At 47.4% G+C, this 16,884-nt stretch overlaps 1 protein-coding gene and 1 long non-coding RNA gene across 2 annotated transcripts; one reads left to right on the forward strand and one right to left on the reverse strand.

Annotated features, from left to right (window-relative positions):
• The first annotated feature begins 552 nt into the window (after positions 1–552).
• LOC135399750 (uncharacterized) lies at positions 553–5,571 on the forward strand. Its single transcript, XM_064631481.1, has 3 exons — positions 553–961; positions 3,452–3,645; positions 4,346–5,571. Exons 1-3 carry the CDS (start codon positions 680–682, stop codon positions 5,484–5,486), a joined length of 1,617 nt encoding a protein of 538 aa, XP_064487551.1. The 5' UTR covers positions 553–679; the 3' UTR covers positions 5,487–5,571.
• A 3,878-nt stretch (positions 5,572–9,449) lies between these two features.
• On the reverse strand, positions 9,450–12,081 carry LOC135399751 (uncharacterized). Its single transcript, XR_010424406.1, has 2 exons — positions 11,933–12,081; positions 9,450–10,665 (listed from the first exon to the last, which is right to left on the reverse strand). It is a non-coding gene; the product is annotated as an uncharacterized LOC135399751 (long non-coding RNA).
• Positions 12,082–16,884: the final 4,803 nt, after the last annotated feature.

Genomic DNA, 16,884 nt, shown 5'->3' on the forward strand with positions numbered 1-16,884 from the left:
GCAAATCACCTTGTCCACTCCACTCCTTTCATTCAGCATATCCAGTATCAGAATACTACTTTTGGCTTGTTCAACAAGTAGCATTGGTATGTCTTATGTCTGGTCGGGGCAGGTCTGATCAACGCTGTCTCCTGGAAATCGCTATTGTCGTGTGTTGTGACAGCGCAGCTATCTCTAACACCCCAAGTAGCACACTACGCTGGGCCAGAAAGAGGCCTCATTGTTGTCCTTCTGTGGTAAAGTTTTCGAGCACAGGCTGTACAACCCGAGTGGCTTTCCGGAGTTTTTCTCTGACGCTCGAAGACAAACGTCATCCGCTATGTACTCTACGAAGTTGGCACAGGATACAAAATTAACCCATGACGTCACGACATCGTAAGGCAAATCACTCGGTAAGCGAGCGGCGTAACCAACCAAACAACCTATTCTGTGCTCCTTGTGGGTTGAGGCTTGAGCCGTGGCTCGCTTGCTTGCTTGGCGAGCTGAGAAGCGGAAAAGACGCGTGGCTAATGGCCATTCGGCCATTCTCCGTGGGACGAAGAAGGAGAAGAAGAAGAAGAGCTCGCTCAACCCGTGTCACGCGGAACGGAACGACTAGGATTCCAACGTCTGTGCCGTGCTTGGAAGAGAAGACTGCGCTCCGTCGTACATATTTGCGTCTCGCATCGAAGAACCTTCAATGGATCTGGACAGACCCCGGAACTTCCGACGCCATAGCGTGATTCCTGCAAGCGAGACGCTCGCCTCGACACGGTTGCAAATCCGCGACAGCGAGGAACGTCGGCAGAGCGACAACGCGCTTCCTTCTGCTAGGAGACAAGGTCATCCGCAAGGCTCTGACGTTTCGGACAGCGACCACAACGACGGCATGCGTGTCGCCCGCAGCCAAACGGACCAAAGCAAAGGTTCGAACTCTACTTCATTACAGTTGACGGACCAAGTTGGCGACAGCGATTCGCAGGTGAGCACGATCTTGTCCAGTACAAGGCTTGACGGGCGTAGTTCTGTATCAGGACGACTGGCCTTTAAGAATAAGCGAAAGCGTTTAAAAATAGAATTGGGTAAGGTGGGGCAAGAGGAAACGGAAATTCGCAATTTTCAATTTGAATATGAAATTTTTAGCCATAGGCGCGTTCCTGGGGTCTAGAACTTCTGACCTGTAGATGCAGAACGGACATAGCCGTTGTAAGCTAAACACAGAAGAAATTCAACCTTCGGGGCAAGACGAGACATCGCGTGGAGCAAAATGAGACACTCCGTGGTAGTGAACTACACAAATTATATTTTTGCAATGGAGGCAGACAAGGTAAAGACCACACAATCCCCGTTAGCCCACCGTCCTGTGCAATGAAACCACACAGAACGCGGAGCTAGTGTGATGTGTCCCTGGTCGGTCGCGTTTGCGTGCGCTTCTGCTTTGCTGGATTGAAACAGGAAAATTTGCTCGAAAATCCTAGGTAATATGCACAAACGAAATATCTGAGGAACAAGCATAAAGCCACATAATAGCTGGTTTATCAGTTTGTTAGTTACATTAAATTTAAATTACATTAAATTGCCGCATCTTGCCCTGTGCCTATCACCGGATGGATTAATTTTTGTGTTCAACGCCGACAAAACCAAGCGCGCTTATATTTTGCATGTATCTATATGAATGAATAAAGAAATAAAATGTGGACTTTGACATTGTGACATGAGGACAGAAGCCTGAGAAACACTGCTGCATAGGTAAAAAGGAAAAGGACTACAGAAAATCGTGCCTTTTTGGCGGATCTTTACGCTCCAGGCAGAAGTATCTGATTTTTTTTCTCTCCAACGCATAAGCAATCCGGATAATTCTCACGTGCAATAAAGCAGACATGCAGAGTCACCTAATATATATGCATAAGTCACCGAATATTACATGCATAACACCGTGAGTCGGCACTTCTGCAGCAGCAGAGAGACGGTCTTTCCAAACCTTGGAGGTAGCCATCTTGTGAAAGGAAGATAAGCGTTGGAATATTAGGTTAGATTAGTTTACCTAAGTGAGCTCAGTTCACGCTACGTTCGTTGAGCCTTTACTTTTTTCTTTGGGGGAGGGTGTCCATCGAGTCCAATCCATTGCATCTTCGGTGAACATGGCTGGCTGTCTTGAGCAAACCGGAGATAAACCGCACAACATTCGACGTTTATTCTTGTTTCATTTTGTTCATTTTGTCTCTTCTTTCAGGTAAGTGTTTGTCCTTTCGGGTTTATTTTCTTTAAAAAAAGAACTACATCCTGTGGTTTTTTCTGAGCGTGGTGAAGCTCTGACAATGTATACAATAGGGTGTCTTTTTTTAGGCGATACAGATTTTTCATCGAAAAACTAAGGGCTATAGACATGCTGTTTCCACCTCTGGGCGGGCGGAAGTTCTTGGCCATATGTTGGTCAACCGTCAAATCACTAATTACCTAAAAATCGTTACAACTTTTTAGTTATAAAAGCGACGAGGTTGTCCCAATGAGAACATCTGTTCCTTTCGGTGACTTGATATCGTAGCCGTTTTCAGAACAAAAATCCGTTCGGTAGATCGTCGGTAAAAAATTCGTAAAGGAACACCGTTTGTGTGCGCGTTGGTATAGTACTTATAAAACGGTGAACGGTGAGGAATATTTTCAGTATGCTATTATAAGACAGGCCTTTTAGTAGATTTCTGATCGCTGAGTTTTTGGAAATTGTCCCGCAACGCGTGACCCTTCTCAGGACATAAATCTATGATGGCGCAACACATAGGGACGATCTACCGCCAACGTCCTATTATCTTTTTGGATCTCAATCCGCTCAGGGCCGTAACAAGTACTGGAGTGCAAGATCAGAGGGTTCCCAATGAATTCATGTCAATGTTCTGCGCTACATGATCACATATTTCCACTGGAGAGTGTCTGTACGGGTCGGCGTATGTGTGAGAAAGATTTTACTCTTTATTCGGACTTACAACCATTACCCCTATGTGAACTCACGCGCACAGAGAACAGATAATTTTATAGCAGAAGTGTAGAGTTTGCAAAGATAACTAGGAACACAAACGTTAAAAGGAACATGTTCTCGGAGTCCCAGGCCCCTGCCACGAGCAGTGGCTTGGCTGGCCTGCCCTGGCTTAATCCCTGGTCACATGCAGCCCGCCAACGCTCTGCCCTCAAAGCTCTCTTGACCTTTCTGGATACCATAGGACTTCGATCCTTATTGTGAAGGGGCTCATTATTTCATTCCCCGCATCACAACCAGCAATGGGGTAGAGTATCACCTTTGGTGATGGAACTCCCCATTCATCATCTCACAATAAAGTTGTTGTTTGTTGTTTTCGAAGTGGTTGGTGCAACGTTCGCACAAAACATGGTGTCTCCTGTTCATGACAATAAGGGCTACGAGAAAAATATTCGTGAATAACGTTTTTGTTGCCTTCACTTGTGCGTATTTACGCTTCAGGCGGCCGACACTGGACCCTGGCAATCTCCTACGGGATATCGACTCAGGACGAGTGAGGTGCATGACCCCTTCTTGGGCAACTCTGTCTCAGGCATAGCCCCAACGCCTTTCAGCTTCTCCGACCGAAATCGAGAAGACATTGCTGAAAGGCGCCAATCGTCATCGGGTACACTGAGCGAGGAAATCGAATTCAGGTAATAGACCTCTCCCTGTTAGTAAACAAACGACGCCATAGTGTTCGACAGCGCCACCAATTTGGTAGAGTTGAACTACGCTCGAAGCTAGGGGGCGAACAAGGTCGCGCCAGAAAGCCACGGTCGTGATGTGATTACGATGGTCCCTGAACGGGACACGACCTTCGGTTCTACTTTTCTTTCAATAGGAGGCAGCGACCAAGGGCCCACTCGTGGAACCCAGCCCTCCCCTTCTGATTTGTTTCGGTTTTTCTGTCTACCAACGTCATGATGTTTCTCGGGTAGTGGTCTATAGGGATAGATGTCCCCAGGGGATAAACATCAACGTCGCAGTGAGATTATGGGGAAGACAGCTTCTTCACCGGGGGCAGCTTACTAATGACAGTACGTACGACTTGTTGTTCAAGAAGGACCTCGATGGTGGCCTTTTGGCCTGTGTTGAACTGTTTCTACGACTGAACTGTTGCTGCTAAGCTCAGTAGGTCTCCTCGCGGCACAACCGGCGAATGACGATCTGAAAGAGCCACACTATAAGGGGCGCATTGCTGGCATCGCCTGAAGATCGCAGCATTGTAGCGCCGTCCGTGCTCGTGCAATGTGCGGTACAATCCGATGCTACAATCTTCAGCCGACGTCAACAATGTGCCCTATAGGAAAAGCAGCCAACGATGGTCATTATAGAGGAATACTAATCTCGCAGGTACAAAAAGACGCGCGAAGTTCCTTTGCCCGCGTGGTCACACACAGACAACGCCGATGCGAGGACATTCGAAGAATCGTCGACCCATGTATCCAAGTCCGAACACCCGCCTCGTCAACGCCGCTCTGTAGATCACCGGAAGCGGCCGTTCAGTGAAATGGGGAGACAGCGTGCAGGAAGACGGAAAGCTTTTCCCATGATCGAGGATATGACGGACTCTGACGCAAGCATACCGTTTTCGTCCCAGACGACTCGTCGTTCACGGGAGGACTCAGCTGGCCACCTAGATGGGCGGCGAAATATTATCCCCTCAGACGCTGTACTTGAAAAGCCAAGGCGAAAATCGTCACAGTGGCGCGACGACGTGGGTTTCAACACTGGATCCAGTGGTCACCGTCGTCAAGACCAATTTACGTCGTCCGAGAAGCAGCAAGACACTGTCCCGGTCCGCCCGGTCACCTCCAATCCTACTAACGTGCCACGGGTCCTAAGATCTTTCGGTGGCATCAGTGATATGATACCTGATGAAGAGAGGCCTGGTTCAGGTGGGAGCTACGACAATAGCCTCTCAACCACGTCTCCGAAACAAGCACATTCTCCACCTATACAAAGTTCGTCAGAGTCGTCCGGGGACCATACTCAGTCGAGTGCTGCGGTGCAACGGTCCTCGCGGACCAACACACTGCAGTCTCACCAAGGGACACAAACACAGGTGGAACATCAAGGCCGAGATTCAAGGCAGAGCTCTAGAAATGCCACACCGGCAAGCGCAGAGCAGTTTTCGAAGAGCGACGTTCAGACCAGATCAACGAATGCGCCGGACAAGGACAGTCAAACTGCGTCAACCAGGCAGTCACCTTTGCAGCAAAGACCGCTGTCCCCAATAGCAGCTGAGGCTGCTGAAGAGTCGTCATCGAGGTCTGCAAGGACAGACAGCAACATACCTGTGACTGTTTTAGCTCAATCTAATGTCCGAGTTGCAGAGAGGAATACGTTGCCGCTCTCCGTCGAGCAGTCTCAGGATAAGGCTGTGCAGGTTCGCATTGTGTTGCCGGACAAGAAGCTCATCGCCTGCTCTTTGATCGCGGGTTTTCTCGCAATCGCGCTCATTGCCGCCGTTCTCTACGCTCTACTACGGTGATACGATAGTTTCATTTGTGGTAATTTAGAATCACAATGATACTGGGTTTTACGAATGCAAAAATTAAATACTACAAGATAGCCGATACTGGTAAGCTGTGATTGATGAGTTATTGATGGCATCGATTTAGGTATGGGCATTCGAGGTAGTAGGTTCAGCGAGTAGGGCTGATGCATAACACTCGTGAGCTGACGAGTGACGGGCCTTTAGCTTTCACAGTAAAAGGCGAAGGAAGAGGACTTCATGCTAGGTATAGGAGCAGCATGGGTGAAATAGGCCGATGTTGATATTCTATTAGTGTACTTTTTACAATGCGTGGTGATTTTTACCTTTCGCGGCATCATGTAAAAAAATCGAGTCCTTCCCAAGCCATTGTCGCTGTCCACTGTTTACATTCACACATCGAGGCGTTGTATATGTGACCCGAACGGTGGGTTGACTGACGGAATCTCTGGTACGAGGACTTCTCGTAATGTATGCGTATGTATGGACTAATGTGTGCGTTTATGGAACGGAGTACACAAGAAACAGAAGGAAAAAGAACAACATAGGCTTTCGATGCAGTGTTTCACGAAGGGCTATACCACGCACGCGTTCTCCATGTGAATTTTGAGTTGGTAAGCAGAATAGACTGCACTAGAGGGTGAGGCACACATTGCGCCGGCGTCGTAGGTCGGTTGCCGGATCATGACCACTAGGTTTGAAGAAAAAAGAAAAATGCACTGCTAGCTGAAAAAAAAAAAAAAGACCAAACTCACGCTCGTGCATGGGCAGGGATATTCATTAAACTGATATTGCTCGGGACGGATGTTCCAGTGCTCATCACACATATATATATATCTAATTTTATTCGTTATTCCGATCAAATTTTTGTTCTGATTCTGAAAACGTCTCCACAGCGTTGAGTCTCTTCGTATAATACCGGATAGAGAAATCTCCCCTTCTATTTCTCACATGTTGCAATATTTTTAGTAGTGACGCCATCTTTAAGGGATTTTGTGCACCAGATATTTCTTTCACCGAGTCGTCGTACAATGGCAATTCGTAAATTAATTACTCACTTTACTTTAAGACACTTTCATTAACAGTCTCAACGCGTCACTCGATCACACTCTGACTCTATAAAGATTTTGCACACATAATGATCGGTGAAAGCAAATTCAGAAGTGCAGAAACTGTGTTTTCCCCCAGCGGAGTTCTTTCTGATTTTAGTTTTTGTTTTGGTGGCAATCTTAAAAGCCTTCCTGTGTAACGTAATTATCGACGAGTTCCGCTTTGAGTCCCGTTGGCCCATTCATTAGTTGGAGTCCAACGGAGAGTGCACATTTCATGGCTCCTTCGCTGCTAGATTGCTTCTAGGTTAGCACCCATACAAAAGGGACTTCCCTTTTTTTTGTTTGCATCACTGAGAATTAGCGTTCTCGTTCACGTGCATGCTGCTTTGCTGGTGTGGCTTCAATAAATACACTTGTGCCTGCGATTCCCATGATAAGATGTCCGAGCTCCATATTTTAGCGCCGCGAAGCAACTGTGGCTATGAGCGGCGTACAGACGTGGACAAATAGAGTGAAGACAGCAAGAAGTGGGGAACATGGGGTCCGAGCTCCATCGGCTAGAGTCACTAAATAAGGTACTCTTCAGAGTATCGAAACTGAGGCAAAAGGGAGAGTTGGAGCCACCATGTTGTTTCCGTTTGACCCCCAGCCCTACATCTACTTTGGCAGTTGAAATAGGTGAAGGAAGATGAAGTTCGGCAGTGGAAGAAGACAACACTCCGCGCTCCGTAGATGGCGCTCGAGGTCAAACGGAAACAATATGGCGGCTCCAGCTCACCCTTTTGCCTCAGTGTCGATACTCTGAAGCATACCTCTTTTAGTGACTCTAATTGACGTTCGGGTTACGTGCGGTTCTGCCGAATGGAAGTTCTGTTGGCGTGTGGACTGTTATCGACTGTGGCGTTGCTGTGCACACTTTAGGAAACACATAAATGCTTTGCGATACGATATAATACGACATCATACGACGTTAGCATACGACTTGACCACATAGCTCCAGACACCATCCAGTTAGATGAAGAAGAAGAAGCATACGACTGCCACCGACTTGCGGCTTGCTGACGCACCGAGCGGGAAAGGAGCAGCCTTGAGCTAGAGGTGTATGATCGCGTAGGAAGTATAGGATACTACATCACGTGACATATGTGCTACTATATCTATGGCCAATGCGAAGGGGGAAACTACTGAAGTGTGATAGCGGGGTCACGTCGCATCACCAATGAGGTAAAAAAAAATGGGAGGCCAGCCTTCTGAGGCGGGTCTTAGTTGGTAAACGTCACTTGTAGTCGAACGATTGTCTCTGTCTGTCGTTTTGTTCTTGCCTCCCTGCGTACATCAGTCATGTACTGTTTAAAAATTTTCTTGTCGGGTAGGAGAAGCAAACTTTATGAAATGATGATGATGATGATAATCGAAGGATAAAAAAAACACCGCAGATGCGTTTTAAGGATGTCTCAATGGTACACTGCGTGTTGTCTTACAATACCGCGATAGTCCTAGTTGTATAATAATGCGGAAGCCCAGATGCAACCCTGCCCCCCCCCCCCCCAAACAAAAAAGTCGCGATCATGTCCATTGGTATGGCACGCTAAAGCATCCGCCGTTTAGTAAAGATGAGCACTGTTTTCGACGATGATTGATTGATTTGAAGGGAAATAAAATGGATCACTGTTTTTGGTCCATAGCGCGTCAATAGCTTTTTAGTGTCGTACACGTATTGAACATAAAAGTAGGATGTCAGCGAGTTGAGAATACTCTGAACATTCCGTGCGATTGAGAGACGACAGGAATGAGATGAAACTTCTCCAGCTGCTTCATGTTCATCCGTTGTCGTCCCTCGATCTCGGGGAATGTCACCGTGAACAGTATAAGCATTGTTACACCGACGAACCGCGAAACAAACACAAATGCGCGGGTGCGACCTTCTTGGAATGTCGCGTGGCCCGTGTTCGACCTCAGAAGTGATACGATATTAAACTCGAACAGTAACTGCAACGCCTTTCGCAAACTCCGGCTCCCACGAATCACTTTTCGAGGCAGAGGGGCATAAGTCGCCATTTCCCCGTGTATTTCTTCTTATTCGGCGCATGAAACGCTGGTGGCAGCTATATGGTGACCCAATATCAACATAAAAAAAAGAAGAAAAAGAATGTCTGGGTTGAAGTAGAACTTCTCTGGCTGCTTTTTGGTCCGAATTTGGCTTGTGGCTTGATCCTTTTGGCTTTGATCCGAATTCCAGTGTGCTAAGAGTTCTACCAGTGTCCAACCTGAACCGCAGCTGCCGTAGCCAGAACTAGTCAGAATGTTCCGCAATCGCCTTCAACGGTTACACCTTCCACAGGAACAGTTAAGTGCATACCACACGACTCAACGTTGTCTTAAATATTTTATGAAGTAATTTTAGAAACTTTTATTCGTTATAACCCCTGGAGAGTAAATATGGAACGATCGCAACGTAATTCGCTAGAATTTGTTTTGCCAAGGCTTCCTGGTTTCGCCTGGTTTCGGGGTCACAATATAGTGGTCAGATTTAACCATGCATTTAACAATGAATCGCGATATGTGCGGGAAATACACACACTCAACATTGGACACGCTCAAACCAGACATTGGGGACGAGGCTATTCGGGAAACGGAAAGTCGCGCTTGCGGCAATCACTCGTCGAGCGAAGTTAGTCCAGGATGGGTTCGTGCAGCTTTACCCTACGGCACAGAGTGATTCACTACTGTTGTACGAGCGACTTCAGATTCTTTTTTAACAGCCTTGTATCCAGTGTTGATTTGAGCGGGTCCAATGTTGAATGTATGGTTCAGTTTGGCCAAAAAGCGCGAACATATTTAAAAACTAAGGTAAACGGTTACCGCAGTATTCGCACACATGCGCACAGACTAAGGAAATACCTAGATATCAATACAATATGACTGTGCTTTTTACTGCAAGTGGCTATCTAGGCGGCAGAATTTGTCAGCGAACTATACGCGTTCCATGTGGCTCTCCCGTTCAGAGCTGCTCACATGTTGAGTTGCTTTAAAGTCAATAGGGTGGCGTCGAAGCCAAGGGCTTTTTCCCGCGCTTTCCTAACCGCGTTCATCATCTTTGTGCACCGGCTTCGAATGCCCTCTCTGCGTACTTTGTACTTCAGGTACAGTTGTACTTCACGTCTTTGTCGCATTTGAAGCAGGTCGCGCGACAAGAGACGTTGCCTTTCTGAATCGAGGCCTCGCCATTCCGCTCCCCGATTGGGAAGTGCATTCGAAAGTCGCTTAAGGTTTCCTATAAACATTTCTTCAGTTTTTCGATGCGCTTTCTTTTTTCCTTTCTGTATTTCTCGCCATATCCTGTCGTAGCAGTTGGTCTCTCGCTGCGTTCGTTTACGGCCTTCAGACGCATCATGTCGTCCCTCGGTGTCGTCAGTGCACATCGTTTCGGTGTGAGACGGTTCGCTCGTGATTGGCATAGAACGGAACACGTTAATGCGTCTTGCATTGTCACGGGGCAGTGAACAGCTCGTTGGCGGAGCAATCGCACCTGACGTGTCCTCACCATTAGGCGTCTGGTTGATACCGATCTTACTGACTTCCTTTGAGCTCACGCTGGCCTTGTCCTGAGCAGCGCCTTCAGTGAACAACGAAGAATGCGTTGATTCCCGGATTTCTTGTCCGACCATTTTGGTGCTTCGTTTTAAACGTGCGTCAGAACGAGACACGACCCACCCTGTGGCGCTCGGCTGGTCCTGCTGGTTTCTGCAGCGATCGCTTCTGCGCAAGCTAATCGAATCCGCAGCGTCGCTGATGGAATGTATTGACCAACATGCTTTGCTGTCGTGCCCGTTCATTACAGACGTGTACGATGTCCTTCGAACCCCTCTGTTTTTCCGTTGTCGTGTGGCAGGATTTCTGATCAAGCGCGACTTGTTGGTGCCGAGTGAAAGCTTCACCGAAGGTTCCATCTTTCCTCTTCAGGCAAGCTGTGCCTGTAGAGCTTGTCGACGACACTGTCCTCACGATTTTCGTCAGGCAGTGCGCTTACACCGTAGCCTTCTATAGGGTAATCCGCGTTCTTAACCCAGCGTAAAGCAGGGCGTCTGCACAGTTGTGCGCTGATGGCTCGGCATTCCTGCAGCCTAGGACAATAACATAGTGTGGGTGGTAAGCACGTGAATTGTAGAAGCGCTATATACTAAAAAAAAAAGGGGTAGCACTATACACAATTGGGGTGCACTCTCAGAAAAAAAGGTGGAGCAGTTATTCCTTTCATGAGGTAATAATTGTCGCATATGTTGTGCCTAAAAGGTTGCAAAGTTCTACCTGCTACACACGAATGATAGAATTACCGCTTCTTATTCGGTGAGCGGTGGGGGCGTACGCCTTTTTGTAACAATTTGGATATATGATAATTGCTTTTACCACCCTTTTACACCCTTTATCAGACGCTATGTTGACCTACCCTCTTAAAAATGAACTTCACCGCACTGCACGCTCCTAGCCAACCATCATCTTGAATGATATCTTTATCTGCCCTGATTTGTTGAAAACGGGAGGAGTACGCCATTTTTGTGACACTTATGCTGTTCATAATTGTCACAGAAAAGGCGTACGCCTCCCGTTTTCAACAAATCAGGGCAGATAACGATATCATTCGAGATGGTGGTTGGCTACACTGTTACAACAGAACTTCACCACATAGCACGCTCCTAGCCAACCGTCATTCCGAATGATATCATTCTGTGTCCTTATTTGTTGAAAATGGGAGGAGGTGCCTATCTGAGACACATTATGCTTGTCCAGGATAGGCTCCTCCCTCTGTTTTGAACGAATCATGACACAGAATGATATAATTCGGAATGGTGGTTGGCTAGGAGCGTGCTATGTCGTGAAGTTCTATTTTAACAGTGTAGGAGCGTGCTATGCGGTGAAGTTCATTTTTAAGAGTGTAGGTGGTAAGAAGTTACCACCTTTTCACACCCTTTTTTCTTAGGGTGTGGGTAGTCGTTAAGTAGTATCGTTTACAAGTTAACAGCCATTCACACAAGAGAAACTTACAGGCTACTCAATACTTAACTGCTAACACACGTTACCGAGGAGGTTAACAGAAGTGAAAGCTATGAAGTACACGAAGCTTAATGGGAGAGCTTAGGGGGAGAGGGGTTGTTTTTGGCAGGGAAAGCCACCCAGAAAAAGACGGCTTGCTATTCCTTATTTAACAATCAAGCACACGTAACACACGCTATACTATATAGATTACCGCCAAAACGTGACTTTGCGCAGCACTGGGCGATGATAGCTGTGGCGATGATAGCGATGATAGGTGATAGATGCGGACATGTGGGAAATCACTCCGAATCTCCAAGCACGGAACAGATCTGAGAAAGTGAACGATATTGATCTAACCTGATGGATGCAAGCTACCTCACAGACAGACCACCTCAGCTGAGGGCCTGTACAGGTTCAACCGAGAACACGAACATCGACTACCCCAGAGCAGGCAGCACCACAGAGCTCGTGGACTAAGCCGCGCATGCCAGCATTTTGCGTTGCGCTGAAACGGTGTTTTCCTTTTTTTCTCTCTCTCTCTCTCTGCTGCCCACAACAAAAACGTTAGAACGCACCGTTAAAGGTTGCAGAGAGAACGAACAAAGAAAAAAAGTAGCAACCAAATAAAGACAATTATAATTCCCGAAGTCGGGAAACTTGCGCAAGCGAAGATATCACGACTTGTGCACAGGGAGGCCCAGTCCACCCAACAGTTGACATCTTCCAGATTATTTTCTGCTTTTCTGCCATTCAATGACCCGTCAGAAGGGCATTACTATTGGAAAATGGGGTTTCATAGAAACAGTACATTTTACAGACCAGATTTGGAATTTTACGTCATATGTTACTGCTTCGGCTCAAACGTTAACCCCCTCTTTTAAACAGAAAAATAAAGTTCTGTCTAACAGCACCTTTCAATACATGACATTCTCGGGTAAACATAAACAAGCCCCCGTCACAACTTCCGGTGCCACGAAGACTTTCAGTCCTTCCGCGACTATGGGCGCTCGGAACCAGCCGGCAAGAGTTATATTATCTTTCGCTTTCCTGGTTTGTTGAAAACGGGAGGCATACGCCTTTTTGTGTCAATTTGACGCCACAGAAAGGCGGCTACGACCCTCTGTCTTCTCAAATCAGGAGCGACAGCTGTATCAATCGGCACAGTGGTTAGTGGGCGCATGTTTGCTATGAAACCGGATGTCGTTTTGGCACCAAACCGGAAGCGGTGGAAACGGCCGGTATACGCTAGCATCGCCGCTCTGTATGAGTGAGCCCCGTTTAGTGAGCAACACCTTGACTGTCCGTATCTGTGGTATGAGTGTTTCACATAAATTTTATTGATAATTTCCTAAGCTTGTGATGATATAGATTAGTATGCCCTTCGCCCATCAGCAATTTCTAGCACCGAAGATGAACAGAAAAAACATTTCCTTCAATAACACTTTAGAAGCAATCTTACACGAAAGGCCATGCCGCAAGAATAACCGCAATTTATCATCAATCGCGTAGTACCTCATCGGCAGTGCGTCTTTTATCGGCTCACAACAGTTCTTTATGTTCGTTTTCTTTCGCTCGCTCCGGCAACACATTTATCGATTCTTCGCTTTATTAGTGTTTGAACGATGCCTGGACTTGGAGAACTTCTGGGCCGCCATTGGGCAGCGCTTCGACCGCTCCATAAACTATAGATTCATTCTTCCCATATGGTGGTACACAAGATGAACTTGATAAAGAATGGCTTGGAGAGCCCACTGAGTTTTCTTTTCCCCTTTTTTTAATGGAACGAATGATCGATGTGGCCTGTCGAGTAGTGATATATAAACTCGATGTTTCACGAATATTCGCGTATTGTGCTCGAAAAGCTTTTTGAAGTAGAACTGTCTTTCTCTGCATGTGGGATGTATCGGTTTTCCTGGACATCAAGCGCGCATATGATACCGTCTCGCACATTTGTGTGTTCCACGCCTTGCACTTTTTTGGAGTATCTGGTCGACTCTTCAGCTGGCTCCACGATTTCCTCACGGACCGAACTGTCGATGTCCGTACATCCCACGTCCAAAGCCCTAAGCACCCTGTTGATCCAGGCGTACCCCAAGGAAGCACTCTGAGTCCTACACTCCTTAATGTGGTAATGGCGGGCCTAAAATCCATAATTTATTTATTTAAGTACGTTAACGACCCCTAGGGGGTGTTACATAACGGAGTGGAGAGAAGCACATAAGAAAAGTACATTAATTCCTCGCAGAGTAGCATTCTCTGTGTATGCCGACGACGTTGCCCTTTGGACAGTAGGCAAGCCACGACCAGCCATTTAGCGCCGTTTGCAGCTAGCCTTAAATAATGTCCATCTGTACCTCACGCGACTTGGAAGGGACCTCTCGCCCGGAGAGTGCGTCGAGCTCCCTTTCACTCACATGGCTATGAGAAATTTCCCTCTTTGGATTGGTGCAAAGAAGCTCGAGCCTGAACGCTCCCATCGCTTCCTTGGTGTGGTCCTGGACTCGAACCTGCGCTGTGCTCTCCACATTAAGCACCTTGAAACCAAAGTGCAGCGATGGCTTCCTGCAATTCAACATCTTTCTGGTTTAGGATGGGGCTGTGATCAACGGTCCCTTCAAACCGTTCACGCGGCTTCGGTGAGGGCGACTGGGCTTTACAGCCTTCGAATCTTGCACGGGGTTTCTACAACGTCGGTAAATACCATTCGGACCCTGTTCGCCCGAAGCCTTCGTCGCTGCCTTGAAGTTCCAAGAATGGCTGAAACACGGCAAGGCATTGCTGAAGCTGGTGAACACCCGGTGGAGGTCCTTCGTGAGCGTGAAACGGCTCGACACTTCCTACGTTTGCGTGTGCACATTCCCCGTCACCCACTCCTCAGGAACAATCGATACCGTCCTGAAAGTCATTTCCTCCGCGTAGCGCAGAGGACACGCAGGGCTCTCACTGGCTTCATAGCTAAGGACGTCACACCGCCGAACGCCCCCTGGTCTCTGCCCGTGCCACCCACCTTCGCACTTCTTCCGGACCTCCAGGACCGCAGAGATCAGGTTCCCCCTTATGTCCTTCGAGCCAATTTTTATGCTCTGGTAGACGCGAAGTTTTCTAACTCTGCCGCAGCGTACACCGATGGCGCATCAAGCGAAATGGCAAGTCCGCTTCGGCATTCGTCATCCCATCCGAAGGCGTAGTGGAAGAACGTCGCCTTTCATATCAAACCTCATCCACAGCTGTGGATATCTATGCCATACTTTTCTTTCTGCAGCACATCGTTCACTTTACCCCACGGGATTGGGTCGTATTCACTGACTCAACATCTGCGCTGCAAGCAATTGAAAATTCTGGCATCCGAGGCTCATCCGCACCGTTGGTTATGTATGTGTTAATGTCTTACAAACTTGTCTACGAAGCAGGGTACAGGCTGGTTCTCCAATGGGTTGCAGCCCATTGCGGTGTCGAAGACAATGAACAGGCCGACAGCGCCGGAGAAGCAGCTCTCTCGTCTCGGAGACGGACGGGTATTGCGCTGCTGAGAGGGGATCGTCGGCATGTACTTCGACACCTCGTGACTCCTCTGGCTATCCGCTAATAGACCGCTGACATTCTCCCCCCAGCCATGCTGAGCACAGTTGATCCAGCGCTCGCTTTCCGCATGCCTCGACATATCTCTCGTAAAGATGCCGCATTAGTTCATCTAATGCGCATTGATGTCGCGTTCACAGCACAGTGGCGTTACCGCTTGAGGTAAGTTGACTCTCCCCCCTGCAGTCACTGCGGTGCTGTAGAAGATCTAGAGCACATTCTTCTCCATTGCCCACACTATCAACCTTCCCGAACCCTACTCTCCAGATCCCTTAACGAGCTAGGTCCCCCCCCCCACACCCCTCTCTGAGAAAATTGCTTGGTCCCTGGCCACATCCAGCCCACCAACGCTCGGCCTTGAAAGCTCTCTTCACCTTTCTGGATACCATAGGATTTCGATCCTTATTGTCAAGGGGCTCATTATTTCATTGCCCGCATCACCACCAGCAATGGGGTAGAGTATCGCCCCTGGCGATGAAATTCCCCAGTCACCATCTTGTAATAAAGTTGTTGTTGCATTTGGGAGGCAACATACCCGGCAAACAAGGAAACTGTAAATTCGGGCAGCGATATGTGGCCCACCACAACTTATGAACAGTGCCGTGTGTTAAAAGGGAGTCAGACGAATAGGAAAAGCCTAAAGAAGAGGCTCGACATGTCAATCAAATTGAGCGTTTTTGATTGGCGGCTGTTTCCTATGCGGGTCTCCATGACACAAACAGTTTCCCGAAAATGGCGGCGTAGGTAGGAACGGTGAAGCGAGAATTTCTCGCCGAAAAATTTTCACTTAATTACTTTAATTTTGTTCTGTCAGTTTATATTATGTTGTAATTATATTGGAAATCACGTTTGAATTACGCTACAGTGTCGATGTTTACGTGAAAATAATACGGTTTGGCCGCCCTATTTGTTAGGCCTAGTAAAGAGAGCGATTGCAAGCCAATAGCGAGAGAGAGAGAGAGTGAGAAAATACATGTTTATTTATAAACATTGGAGCTGGGTGACACCCATCAGGGGTCTGCTGCTCCATTTCTTGAAAGCGTTTCGATTACGCATGAATAAAATAATAGACATACTGAACAAAAGACACATGCAACAACACCCACACTCAAAATGCATATGTACATGACTTGGAATATGAGGTACATCCCGGTGCTGCTGTGATTTAATTTACATACGTGTTAGTAACGATAGTAAGTAAGTGATAATACGGGAGTCTTTTAAATAGTTGCACAGTGCTGTTAATGCGGCCATCTGATGAGTTTCATTTTGTCAGGATCCCATGATGTTCACGAAAGAGAGATGTCGATCGTCCAGCTCCACAGCAAGAATGGCTCACAACGAAGCAAATGTTTCGTCCATACCGTTCATACCAGATGATGCGAATTGTCTCCTCACTGCTCAAACTGCTCTCAAACTGCTAAGGAAAAATCCGTCAAACTGTGGAAATCCTATCTTCGTCCATCAGACTACTTAACCTTCATAGGCCTAGACCTAGCTTTCACAACCCCTACCATGGGTGTATAGATTTGTGTAGTTTCCCTTTCTTTTCTGAATAACGCGTCCTGGAGTAAGCAGCCCGAGTGGCTCGAGACAAACATCTCCATTTTTTTCTTTTAAAAATCAATCAATCTGTCGCGAGCGTATAGGGCAGTGTATCGCCTGAGTGGCGGTGAATCGCCCACCTCATCATCGTCCAATGTATGTATGTGTGTGTGTCTTCCGGGAGT

Source organism: Ornithodoros turicata, chromosome 7 (genome assembly GCF_037126465.1).
Source record: "Ornithodoros turicata isolate Travis chromosome 7, ASM3712646v1, whole genome shotgun sequence".
Taxonomy (NCBI): Eukaryota; Metazoa; Arthropoda; class Arachnida; order Ixodida; family Argasidae; genus Ornithodoros; species Ornithodoros turicata.